The sequence below is a fragment of the Neophocaena asiaeorientalis genome, unplaced genomic scaffold (assembly GCF_003031525.2).
Source record: "Neophocaena asiaeorientalis asiaeorientalis breed wild unplaced genomic scaffold, Neophocaena_asiaeorientalis_V1.1 scaffold965, whole genome shotgun sequence".
NCBI classification, from domain to species: Eukaryota; Metazoa; Chordata; class Mammalia; order Artiodactyla; family Phocoenidae; genus Neophocaena; species Neophocaena asiaeorientalis.
The window spans coordinates 165024-178335 of NW_020172079.1; the positions used below are offsets into that span (position 1 = coordinate 165024).

A 13312-nucleotide genomic window follows, 5' to 3' on the forward strand; every position below is an offset into this window, starting at 1 on the left:
TAGTAGACAAGTGGGAGTCAAAATCTCAGATGCCTTCCTCTGAGGCCTGACAGATCGCATTATTAGGTGAATATATGGCGGGGCCTTTGTCAGAATGGATCCTTTCTTGCCCTGCCCAAGGGCACTCAGATTCAGTTTTTTAAAAACCAAACAAAGGACTTCCCTAGTGACGCAGTGGATAAGACTCCTCGCTCCCAGTGCAGGGGGCCCGGGTTCGATCCCTGGTCGGGAAACTAGATCCCACATGTGTGCCGCAACTAAGAGTTCACCTGCCACAACTAAGGAGCCCAACTAAGGAGCCCGCCTGCTGCAACTAGGACCCGGTGCAACCAAATAAATATTATAAAAAAGGCAAGACAAAACAATCAATTGATCTTTCTGCCAGTTTGCAAATCCTGCTAGATATTATTTTGCATATTGGAATCTCTAAAACTTATCTTTGTAGGGCACAGTTTAGATGAATATAGATACTGATATAATGTCTTCATTTTGATTAATGTCCTAGGTGATTTTAGGCATGTTAATGGTTGAGAAACTGATGAAGGAGAGGATGGGGTATGGGGTGAAGGTCAGATGTTGTAAACCTTGCCTGCTCTGTTAAGGAATGTGAACATTATTTCATGGGCCAGAGGGTTTAAGTGGGAGTGAAGGGGAGGAGGGGCTGTCATGATGAGATGATCTTTTCAGGGGCAGACCTATAGCTGCAGTGGGGAAGGTGGATTTATGTAGACAGGGAAGAGGCCAGGAGATGTAGTGACCTAAGACTCCAGTCCCCAGAGAAAGTTCTCCAGGTGGCCCTCTGGCACTGAGATTGAGAACAGGTGTGAGGGGAGGTTCCCAGGGTTGTTGTACTAACAAATACCCAGGTTTGTCATGATTATTTGTTTCTTCATGTCTTTCTAGAACTTTCATTCCAGATTAGGTTTTATTTTGTTACTCATTTCTCGGGTAATTTTACATTGTTCAGATGTCACTTCCATTAAAGTACCTCCTGATCAGTTTCCATCATTGTTTTGAATTGTTCAGGTGTTTTTGGCTTTTCAACTTCAATTAATCTTACTCATTAGTTTCATTACTTTCTCCTGGTTTTTTTCAGTTCTGGTTTTTTCTTTTTCTTTTTTATGTATTTGTTTTTAAAACTGTAAGAGCTGGACATGGTAAAATGGAGAAATAGACATATGAAACAAGTTTTAAGGTTCTGATGACTTAATTATATGCAAATGAAGTCGTTTAAATAGAAGTGTCAAGGGAAAAGGTCACCAAAAACGAAAATGGATAAAAGTGAACTGACCGTTGAGAGCAGGGATTGGCAAACTGTGTTGCCAATTTGGCCTATTAGCTAATAATGTTTTTTACATTTTTGAAGGTTTTTTTTTTTCCGAAAGGAAGAATATGTGACTGAGAGCATGTGGCCTACAGAGTCTAAAAATATTTACTGTCTGATAGCCCATTAGAGAAGAAGTTTCTGACTCCTGCTTCAAAGAGCCCATCTTCACATAATTGTACAACTTGAGAACTGAAAGTAATTTACTCGGTTTGAGTCTTTATGAGATGAATATTCCAAAGATGATTAGAGAAAAATGTTAGCTCCAGAAATGTTGGGGCAGCTGAAGAAAAAGACTAAACTTGTAAATAATAGGATATAAGCCTAGATAAACAACTTAAAAATATAGGAAAAATCTTCATAGTGGGGGGAAGGAGATTGCTATTTGATTGCTTGCTAGATGTATGCTGCATGCTTTGTATACGTAATCTCATTTATTTCCCTAATGTTGTGCAAAGAGCACAAGCATCAGTATAATAGGGGGGAGTTTGCATTACTGGCATTTTATACTTGTCACTGGGAGCCTCCAGAAAAGTAACATTCCAGTTGTCCTTAAAGGAGGAGACTGATAAAAGGTGTGTTTGGGGGGGGGAGGGGATAGTTAGTGCTGGTGTTAAGTAGAAGACTAAGAAATACCCAGATTGATCAAGTCGACACAGTTCACATCTACATATTATACAAATATATATGGTATGTATATATACCATATACACAGAAGGTAGCATAGTAATCACATTTTCATACACAGAAGGTAGCGTAGTAATCACATTTCTACACTTTGCTTTTTTTTCAGTGAGCAAGTTATCTTGAAGGTTCTGTATAATGCTAGTAAATGCAGAACTGCTGACTTAGTTTTCCTGGCTTCATTGTATTCTGTTGAATGGCTGTTTTACGGTTTATTGAACTAACCTCACTGATGGACATTTAATTGGTTTTCATTTTTCTTCTATTATAAACAGTGCTCCAGTGAACCCCTTGTACTTAGATTTACTTACATTTAAGTTTGGATTCTGCTCACAAAGAAAGATTAGTTAGCTGTGTAGAGCAGAATGAGGTTAGTACTTTTACTGTGGTCTGCAAGGATAAAGTGAGGTGAGAAAGTTTGTCCCAATTCCGTTGGTTTAAATATGGACTGAAGTGTTGTTTCTGTAAGGATATCACTGATGACCTAGTGGGATCTGATTTGGAAATTTATTTTAATTTTTGTTTTATAATGGAGTATAGTTGATTTACAGTGTTGTGTTAGTTTCACGTGTACGGCTAAGTGATTCAGTTATACATATACATATAGCCATTCTTTTTCAGATTCTTTTCCCATATAGGTTATTACAGAATATTGAGTAGAGTTCCCTGTGCTATACAATAGGTCCTTATTGATTATTTTATATATAGTAACGTGTATATGGTAATCCTGGGATTTGCTTTTAAATGAGGAATGGTACAATTATGTTTCTTTCTGTATCTGCAATTTTTCAAGCCTTTGTCAATTTTAAAATTGAGAATTTATTGGAATGCTGATATTTGTGAAATTAAGACATTTTTCTGTAAGTAGAATAGAATAGTTAATAATTATTGAGATGTTTTTTAAAACACTTCATTCATGATCTTAAAATAATTTAGTTGCTTCCAATCCTATATAGCTTTCACTTTCATAAAGTTCACAAAAGGTTATCTCTTTCCTTTTACATAAAATCCCTTTCTCATATCAGTTTACTTTCTCAAGCCCTTTTTCCATTCTTAGCTGTGCTGATTTTTAAATCTTCCATTTATATTACAATAGGAAATGTTTATCTACTGGTGATGGAATTATGAGGGACTTCCACTTTTTTTTTTTTTTTCGGTAAATCAAAGATACAAAATTTTTATACCTCCTTTTTTTTTTTTTCTTGCGGTACGCGGGCCTCTCACTGTTGTGGCCTCTCCCGTTGCGGAGCACAGGCTCTGGATGCGCAGGCTCAGTGGCCATGGCTCACGGGCCCAGCCGATCTTCCTGAACCGGGGCACAAACCCGTGTCCCCTGCATCGGCAGGCGGACTCTCAACCACTGCGCCGCCAGGGAAGCCCTATACCTCATTTTTGAACTTAGAAAAACTTAAGAAAAGTTTTACCTGAGAAGTAATACTTTATTTCTTATTTTGTAACCCAAGGTGTATGAGAATGCTGTTTAAGGTAGAGAAATGATTAAGCAACCCTAAATTTGATTTCTCCTCTTCACAGCAGCTGGCTTGGTCTGTTAGATGCTTACCAAGTTCTGTGTCTTGTAGATCCTAAAAGTTCTTTGAGTGCAGGGTCCAGATCACCCTCATTTCTCTTAATGTCCCACATGCCTTGAGCAAGTAGGTGCTAAATGTGTTGAATTTGTTTCTTTACTTTGTAAGCCTACCTGCAAAAACAGGAAGAACTTTAAAAAACTGTTTTGTAATTAGGCTTGGAATGTTTGGCTGATTTTAAAAATCCTCTTCAGCTGGGGGATGTGGCATGAGGGATTGGGGCTGTAGTTTTGTCTTATGACATTTTTTCTTAATTAACATGATTGGGCTTCCCATTAACTGGTTTAGAGCACAATGAAGATTAGCCTTTTAAACGTCTATTTCATCTCCTTAAAATTTAGTATTGCCGCTATTTGTTGGAATGTTTTGAAGAGGGCTGCTCCACAGGGAGTCATGTTAGGGAGGTGGGATGTTTTGGATAACTAATTTGGGTTTTTTCCTGGCTATTTGAAGGATTTAATTACCAGAAGAGTTTCATTTTTTAGCACTATTTTTGTTTCAGTTCTTTGAAAATACATCACGTACTTCCTTGCCCCATTAGACAGGCAGAATGTAACTAAACATAATTTAATCTTTTGTAATGAATCAGGGCTACCATTCATTGTATGTAATGTGTCAGGGCTACCACAGGGCTGGATGGTGTGAAGCACTAAGGGGAACCTGAAGAGATCTTAGTGAGTTTGCTTTCTTATCTTACTCTCTTCTGTCACCTTCCTTTTATTTACTTATTCTTAAAATATCATTTGCTTCTTTTAAAAGTAGATGGAAGAATGACCTGGAAAGAGGAATATGGCCACCTTCCTGTAAACTTAGTGAATCAAAGATTGAAGCAGCCTTTACGTTGTTGGTGTTTGTTTTCATTTGCTCTTAATAAAAGTCCTCTTTACCGTCTTCATCAAGGTCCTTTTGGCTTTTTCAGGTTCTGTGGTTTTAGAAATCATTTGAACATCAGTAATGTGATGTGCCACACTAGCCTCTGAGTTAGGGGCGGCCCACGTTTTCATTTTGTAAGCATTACATTTGTTGTTTAGGTGTAAGGCGATCCCTCTCTTAATTACCAAGAAAGTTTTCCACTTGCTGGTGAAGAAGGCTTTGGACTGTCATTGGTGTTTCATGGTTGCCTTTCAGTTCTCAGCTCTTCCTGCTTTCTTGATTCCACTCCCCTCGAATGCCCCAGAACCTTTACTTTGAGGCCAACACCAACCACAGATATCTTTTGTCCCATTGCAATACATTTGAAAATGTGTATGTTTTTGATTCTCAGTTCTTCATGATCTTGTGAATTTTTTATGACCATCCACACTCTTCTCCACATGTCCTATTTTTCTGACAGGGCAGGGCAGGATGTTTGGGTGCTGGACTTCACTGTTCATGATAACTGCATTTTCTGGAAAAGTTTTCTTCTAGGCTGTCAGAATCTTAATGTAGGAAGTGATGTACCTAGGAGACACTTACGGTTTTTTAAGGTGCATACAGTACAAAGTTTACACACAATTCAGTTAAGACTGAAGGGGAAGATGGCCTTCTGGGGGGTACATGTTGGGACAGGACTCTGTGAATTAACTGCTGAGTTGGTACCTTCCTCCCCACTCCTCATCCGTACCCTGCCACCCATAAAAATGTGCCCCTTCAAATATTACTTATCTTGTACTGGTAGAAAACTGGAAAGTCTCAGTTATTAGAAATGTTGGCTGAATTCCTAATATAAAATTTTTAGAGCTGCTTTTATTTTTCAACTGGAAATAAACTTCCTTTCTTTGGTTTGTGTACAGGTTCTAGTAAATACTGCTTGCTGTGTTTTGATGTTGGTGGCTAAGCTAATCCAGTGTATTGTGTTTGGCCCTCTTCGAGTGAGTGAAAGACAGGTAAGTCCAGATAGCAAGGATGCATTCTTGTGACCAGATTAAAGAAAAAAAATTTTGGTATAATTTCCAACTTACAGAAGAGTTGTACAAATAATATGAAGAACTCCTATATAGACTTCATCCAGATTCAGAGTTATTAACATTTTTCCGCATTTACTCTAGCAGTTGCCTTTTATTTATATATACATATTTTTTGTGATCCTTTTGAGAGTAAACTGGGGACATCATACCCCTTTAACCTCAAGTGCTTTAATATGTGTTTCCTAAGAGCAAGGACATTTTCTTATGTAACCATAGCACAGTGATCAAAATCAGGAAATTCAGCACTGATGAAATACTTTATATAGCCCACAATCCATATTTAATGTATCCAAGTTGTCCCAATATTGTTCTTTATAGCTATTTCCTCATGACTTTTATGAAGTAATTTTAAAAGAATCTCAGACTTGTTTTAGTTTGAGTAATTGTATATATCCTTCTTTAGAATATGGGTTCTTTTCCAAAGGAATTTACTGAGAGATTTTAGTTTTTCCCTTTGGAAAAGTGTATTAAGATTCATCATTCTACAAGTAGCGTTCAGGTGAGATAGTCTGACATTTGAACATTACTCTCAGAATGCATGTATGAGCAGGAGGTGCTTTCATTAAAGAATTAATGTCACAAGCATACTGTACAGATTGGCAGTTCCCCAAGGATTTTAGTGGATGGAGTGTAGAATAGTGTGTTTTAAAGTAAGAATTTAGAACTGGCCTTTCAAACAATAACATAGAAACAGAACTATATTGTACTTTATCTTATCCCAGTGGTAAGACACAGGAACCTACTACATTAAAAGTACAACAGTGGCCTCACCCCTTATGTATCCTTTTCAACCCAAATCTCTTGTTATTAAATCAGCTGAGGTCCTAGTTTACAGTTGAAATGCATTTACTGTGTGATTGAGCCCTTGGATGCTGTTAAGGGCAGGACTCTTGTTTTCCCATCTTTTTCATTAGTGAGTATTCAGTACTTTCTCCAAAATATCGACTCCATAGGTCTCCCAGATGGAATCAGTAGAACATAGAGGGTTTTTTTGGTAGGATACAGAAGCTTTTTTTTGATGCTTCTTTTGTTTTCAAGAAAAACTTTTGACTTGTGGGCCAGAAATTGGTCAGGCCAGGCAAGCAACCTAATTGCTGGTGGATTGATCTGGCACCAGTGGGCCTTACATACTGCTTTCTTTTTCCTAAAATGTTAAATATCAGTTCAAAATTTACAGAAAACATAACCTTGGAGTATTATAGAGATTTTTCAAATACCTGGAGGTAATCATAATGGGCACATTTGTCACTCGACTCTACTTTCAGTTTTTTCAGTATAGATCACGTCTTTCATGTTGTTCAGTGATGACAGTTTTTTGACCAGTGTCATCCAGTAGCATTTATTAAGTGCCTTTTTTTTTTTTTTTTTTTGCGGTACGCGGACCTCTCACTGTTGTGGCCTCTCCCGTCGCGGAGCACAGGCTCCGGACACGCAAGCTCAGTGGCCATGGTTCACGGGCCTAGCCGCTCCACGGCACATGGGATCTTCCCGGACTGGGGCACGAACCCGTGTCTCCTGCATTGGCAGGCGGACTCTCAACCACTGCAACACCAGGGAAGCCCTTAAGCACCGTTTTGAGTTAGAATGCTACAGAATTGGCATGGGTTTACTCTCTGGGTGCTTAAACTTGAAGAAATAGAGTAATGCTAGAGGCAAAGACATTGACTACCTAAAATTGGACAAATATTCAACGGTTAAGTGGCAGTGTAGAACAAAGAATTTTTTAAATGCACTTAATGCCTACTATGGCACTTATCTAAGCACCGTACATATATTAACTTACTGAGTTACCCCAACTATTTTATGAGATATACGCTGTTGTTATAAGACCCGTCTTATAGATGGGGAAACCAAAGCCTGGGGATTGTAAGTAACTTGCCCAAAGCCACACAGCAGATAGATGGTGGAGTGAAGGTCCAGAACCAGGACACAAAATGTTCTAGGTTCACTTCATGCTTTCCTGCCCCAGATCTGGAAACAGACATTCACCAAGGATTCCTAGTTCATTTTGTTCTCTGAACAAAGGGTGTACAGTCAGAGTACAGTGTTTTAAAGTCCTCAAAATAACTCTTTAAATAGTCACATTGATTTGTTCCACATGTAGGTTCAGTTATTTCTGTTTTTATTCAATTTTGCTTTTCTTTCTAAGTTTTTGAATTTGTGAAACATTCACATGGTTCAAAAGTATACTTAGGAGCCATATTTTCATCCTTATCCTCTGCACTCAGTTGCCACCACTCCCACAGATGGCTTGAGGTATCTTTTAATATCTGTTGGCTAGAAGCCCCTCATTGCCCGTTTTTTCAGGATAGTAAAGATTTTTACAACTGGACATGCTCAGTGTAAGGAAGAGTACAGTGAAGCAGATATACTTCTGTGGGAGTGTACATTTATACAACTCCTTTGGAAATCAGATGGACGTTACTTATTAGAAACCATAACAATATCCGTAAGCTTTGATTCTGTAATGCTGAAAAAATAGAAACTTGTACAAAGATATTCATTGTAACATTTTCTGAATGGTGAAAAAAACATTTCGGTGTCCATGTGTAACCACTAAAGTGGTCTTATTCAGACAGTATTCATTGGCACTGGTAAGGTTCTCACAATATAAGTGAAATACAAGTATACAAAAATCAATGTATTACATTTAGGAAGAAAAATGCATAAAAATGTTAAGGCATCATTTTTGTTTTAATTTTCTTTGTACTTTTTCATACATTATTGATTATGGCTGGCAAATGAGCATATGTTATTTTTGAATCTGAAGGATGTTTAAAAAAAAAAAAAGGAAGAAGAATGTCCAGTCTTTTTCTTTTGTTTGTTTTAAAAATCTAGAGAGTAGAAGTATTAAAAATGATACTTGTAGCTCTCACCATTCTTTTTTATTTTGTGTTAGAAGTATATGTATTATTAATACATAAGGTACTAAACTAATATCACTCCCTTTTTAATAGCTAAAATTTCATAACTAAGGAATTCAGTCCAAAATCTGTAGATTACTTTCTAGGTGTCTTCCCTTTATTCTTCAGAGGGCTCATTTTTTCTTTGCCTTCTATTGATATTTTCTTGTGGACAAGTGTTAGAAGGCTGAGAATAGACTATTTTCTCCTTAGAAGCCAGCTTTTGTTATGTTACCTTCTCCTTGAATGGGTTAGGTATAATGGTAATCACCTTTATAAATATTTTTCTTTTTAGCACCTCAAAGACAAGTTTTGGAATTTCATTTTCTACAAGTTCATTTTCATTTTTGGTGTGCTGAATGTCCAGACAGTGGAAGAAGTGGTCATGTGGTGCCTCTGGTTTGCTGGACTGGTATTTCTGCATCTGATGGTTCAGCTCTGCAAGGACCGGTTTGAATATGTAAGTTTTTAGCCAAGCTCTTTTCCTGCTTAGGCACACATTTGCCAGGTCTGAATTGTGTAATATGAATGAGCCGTGACACACATGTGCAGGATAGCTCTCCCAGGGAAGGCTCCTGGATCAGGTACCTCCTACCTGTTTCTTGAGGAACTTTCTGCAGCAGCCAAGGAATGCAGGAGCAGTGTCCCCTAGGGAGGTTTCCTTCCCCTCCCCAGTAGTGTTGCATTACAGCCCACATGAGGTCAAATCACCTACACAAACTGTTTTGATCACAGTGCAAGGAAACTTTAAACTGAAAAAAAGCTGATCTCTTCCAGACGTTTTCTGTTCTAATCTCCTTCCATTTTCCCCCTTCTTACTCTGGTTCTTGGAGCCCTTCTTTCTGACTAGCTTGCATTGTTTCCACCCTGGGCCAGGACTGAATTAGCTCTCTTGGCTTCCTTGGTCCCTGGAGAAATGAACCTTTTCTGTCTGGGTACAAGATCTGCCTCTTGGCTTCAGAGTTGTGTGGGTGAATCTTCATTTGTTAGTAGTCCCGAACTAATCTCGTGGATCCCCAGTAAATGGACGCCTACAATCCTGCCCCTCCGTTAAACCCACTCCACAACGCTGCTTGCCCCTTTCTTTACCCAGTCCTCATGGACCATGGTGGTCCTTGCACATCTGTGTGAGTTAATCTCAGTTCCAAAGCCTTCAGCTGTTTCATAATTCAACCCCCATCCCAGGCCATGGACAGGCGCTTCTGACCTCCCCGACTGGTTTGGTATCTACACCTTCCTGCTCAGGAGTCACAGCTCCAGGCCTTCCTTGCCAAGCTGTATACTGTTAACATAGCATTATGGTAGTAGTCAGTCTGCACCTGGATTACACTTCGGTTGTCCTAGCCGTGAACGGGCTAGGAATGTCCTCCCAAGTGACTTTGAGGGATTAGGGCTAGAACAAAATTGTGAAAGAACACAACAGAATGTGGTGCTGCCCTGTTGAAGTTGAGTCCTGTTGAAGCCAGAAGAGAGAATTGCATTCCTTTGGCAAATTGTTTCTAGAGGCTTATAATCCCACTGGTAGGAGGATCCTTGAGAATTTGAGATGCAAATATAATGTATATTCCATAAATTAAATGATAAAGATCTCAAAATATCAGCTCATACTCATATTTAGGTTGGTTGGAAAATTTTGACCATCTGGTAATGGGATACTTTTCGGCTTCCATTTGGCCGTGCGGTGACGCACAGACCTCCAAGCAAAGACACCAAGGTTAACCTTGAGTTTAATTAGCACTGCCATGCTTAGTCAGGTTTAATTAACACTGCCATGCTGAAGAATGAGCTTCCTTCTCCTGTTTTGCATTTTTAGCTTTCCTTTTCTCCCACCACACCGATGAGTAGCCATGGTCGAGTTTTGTCTCTACTGATTGCTATGCTGCTTTCCTGCTGTGGATTAGCAGTTGTCTGTTGTGTCACAGGCTACACCCATGGGATGCACACATTGGCTTTCATGGCTGCAGAGGTAAGATGCAGAGATGGGCTTTTGCTCTGATTATGTTCCTATGTGTTTTCAAGGAAGCTAGAGGATTATTGACAGATTATTTTCACCCACGGTGGATATCTGGTCTTCATTTTAACAAGCATTTTTTGAGTTCCTTCGTTTGGGGTTGGGTATCGGTACTGATTGCTTTTACATGTGTTATTTCACGTAATCCTTGCTACAACATAATAAAAAGTACAGTTGACCCTTGAACAACGTGAGTTTGAACTTTGTGGGTCCACTTATACATGGATATTTTTCAGTAGTAAATTCTACAGTACTACATGGTCCCTGGTTGGTTGAATCCACAGATGCAAAGGAACTGGATACGGAGGCCCGACTATAAATCATATGGGGATGAACTCCCATATTGCCCAAGGGTCAACTGTAATTCTTTTTGCCGACATTTATATAGGACTTACTATATGCTGGGGATTGTTCTAAATACCTTACATATATTGACTCATTTTATTATTCCTGTTTATTAATGGGGAAACGGGCATGGAGGGTGAAGTGAATTGCTTAAAGTTCCAAAGTGGCAAAAGTAGCACAATCCAAGTTCTGTGACTTCCAAGTGGGAAGGGTTTTCTCCTTAAGATATTGTAAACAATGATTGGTAACAATTAGTAAGGAAATATCCTGTAATTGGTTATTTTAGATAGGCCATAAATTAAGATTTTATAGAAGAATACAATATATATGCAAACTGTATTCATTGTTTTGAAAGAATAATCTGAGATATTCATGTATATTTTAAAATTTACTTTTAAACCCTTTCTGAAAGTACTAATTTCTGTTCAATAGAAATCAAATTTTTTGTATGTTCTTTATATTCAGTGGCTATATTTGCTTTTTTCCTCAGGCCAAAGGCAAAGTACTTTTATCTTGTCCATAATTGCTATTATTAATGGAAAAAATGAAATAATAGATATCTAATATCAGTGGATAGCTAATATCAAAATACTGAGTTTGAACTACTAATTGGGAATTGTTAGAATAGGGTTAAAATTTATTCTGCTTAATAGCATTCATTTCAGAGTATAAAATAGTAGTGTAAGAAAAATAAGGAAAGAACATTTAAGTACTTAATAAAAACATTTGCAATCCTAGTTGAATACTTTCTGTATGTGAAAGGTATACAAATGTAAAAAAATATGTTTAAAATTTTATTTACTCTGACATTAATTAGTTTGCTATAGGTATATTTTACTATAAATCACCATTTGAATGATACTGGGTTTTCCTTTTTTGTTTCTCTAACTTTTAATTAGTATTAGGCCAAAGTTTGAAAAAAGGTATACCTAAAATTAAAGACATTTGAAATAGGTCTGTTGGGTCATAGGGCATATTTTAATTTTAGCTCATTAATTTTTTTAAGATAATTTATGTTACAGATTTGATATTTTGAACTAAATCATGTTTTTATGTTTATAGTGTTTCTCTTCTATGTAAAATATTTTCCATTTGTAAACGGGAGTTTCCTGATCTCAAACGTAAAGAATGTTAACAGTTTTATTCTGCTAGATTAAGAAGAAATTTTTCTTAGTATCAGTTTCTTTAATACAGAATACTATGAGGGTCTTATTTTGTTATTGATTTCCTTCATCTGTTTTCTTCTGTGTGGGTGAAGGGGGTGCAGAAAGCATTATATAGAGAGCAGGGATTCATATCTAGGATAGTAGTACCTAAGCTGTACCTTGGGACCTTGGGTATAGGGTCACCAAGTATTCAGACACCCTCTTAGGATAATCAATTATGGTGACTTAATGCAGTATAAAATATAAGTGATTGTCAAACTCAGTGACCTCAAGATTGTAGAAGGTGTGCCCAGGAGATGTAATTGGTTGCCACCTATTAACAGGAAAATGCTCAATATAAGTTGTTTCTAGGTCATGAAAATATTCCATGGAAATTTGAAGCACATGAAATAAAATGGTCGGTAACTTGCTTTTTTTTCTTTCAGTTTTAATGAGATATAATTGACAAACAGCACTGTATAAGTTTAAGGTGTACAGCATAATGACTTGACTTACATTTGTTGTGAAATGATTACCATGATAAGTATCATCGCATATTCATACCCCCAAAAATATTTTTTACCCTGTGATGGAAACTCTTAGGATTTACTCTCTTCACAACTTTGAATTATACCATACAGCACGGTTAACTAGAGTCATCATGTTGTACATTACATCCCCAGGACTTATTTATCTTATAACTGGTACCTTGTGACTACCCTCCTTCAAGTCCCCGACCTCCAACCTGATTTTTTTTTTTTTTTTTAAAGAAGATGTTGGGAGTAGGAGTTTGTTAATTAATTAACTTATTTTTGCTGTGTTGGGTCTTCGTTTCTGTGCGAGGGCTTTCTCTACTTGTGGCAAGCGGGGGCCACTCTTCATCGTGGTGCACAGGCCTCTCACTGTCGCGGCCTCTCTTGTTGCGGAGTACAGGCTCTAGACGCTCAGGCTCAGTAGTTGTGGCTCACGGGCCTAGTTGCTCCGTGGCACGTGGGATCCTCCCAGACCAGGGCTTGAACCCGTGTCCCCTGCATTAGCAGGCAGACTCTCAACCACTGTGCCACCAGGGAAGCCCCCCAACCTGATTTTTAATTGAACTGAGAACTTTTATCACTTTGTAAAAGTAAATTTGGTCTGAGCAATCCTAAATTTTACTAAAAAGAAAAAAAATCTCTCTTTTTTTAAATAGTCTCTTCTTGTGACAGTGAGGACTGCTCATGTGATTTTACGGTGAGTAGAAATTTGGGAGGGTGGTGATGGAGGTCTACTCATACAGTTGATTTTAAGATACAACATATAAAAAATTTATAAAAATGTGACTGTAGTATATCATGTTTAAAACAAATTCAGTTGTAACAGTAAATCATT

At 37.8% G+C, this 13312-nt stretch overlaps 1 protein-coding gene across 1 annotated transcript in view; it reads left to right on the plus strand.

Annotated features, from left to right (window-relative positions):
• The window catches only part of AMFR (autocrine motility factor receptor), a 40563-nt gene that overhangs the window by 2269 nt on the left and 24982 nt on the right, over positions 1–13312 (plus strand). The window contains exons 2-5 of the mRNA XM_024751421.1: positions 5367–5459; positions 8739–8903; positions 10257–10409; positions 13134–13174. Of these exons, the coding sequence (XP_024607189.1) occupies positions 5367–5459; positions 8739–8903; positions 10257–10409; positions 13134–13174 (452 nt within the window). The remainder of the gene's footprint in view (positions 1–5366; positions 5460–8738; positions 8904–10256; positions 10410–13133; positions 13175–13312) is intronic.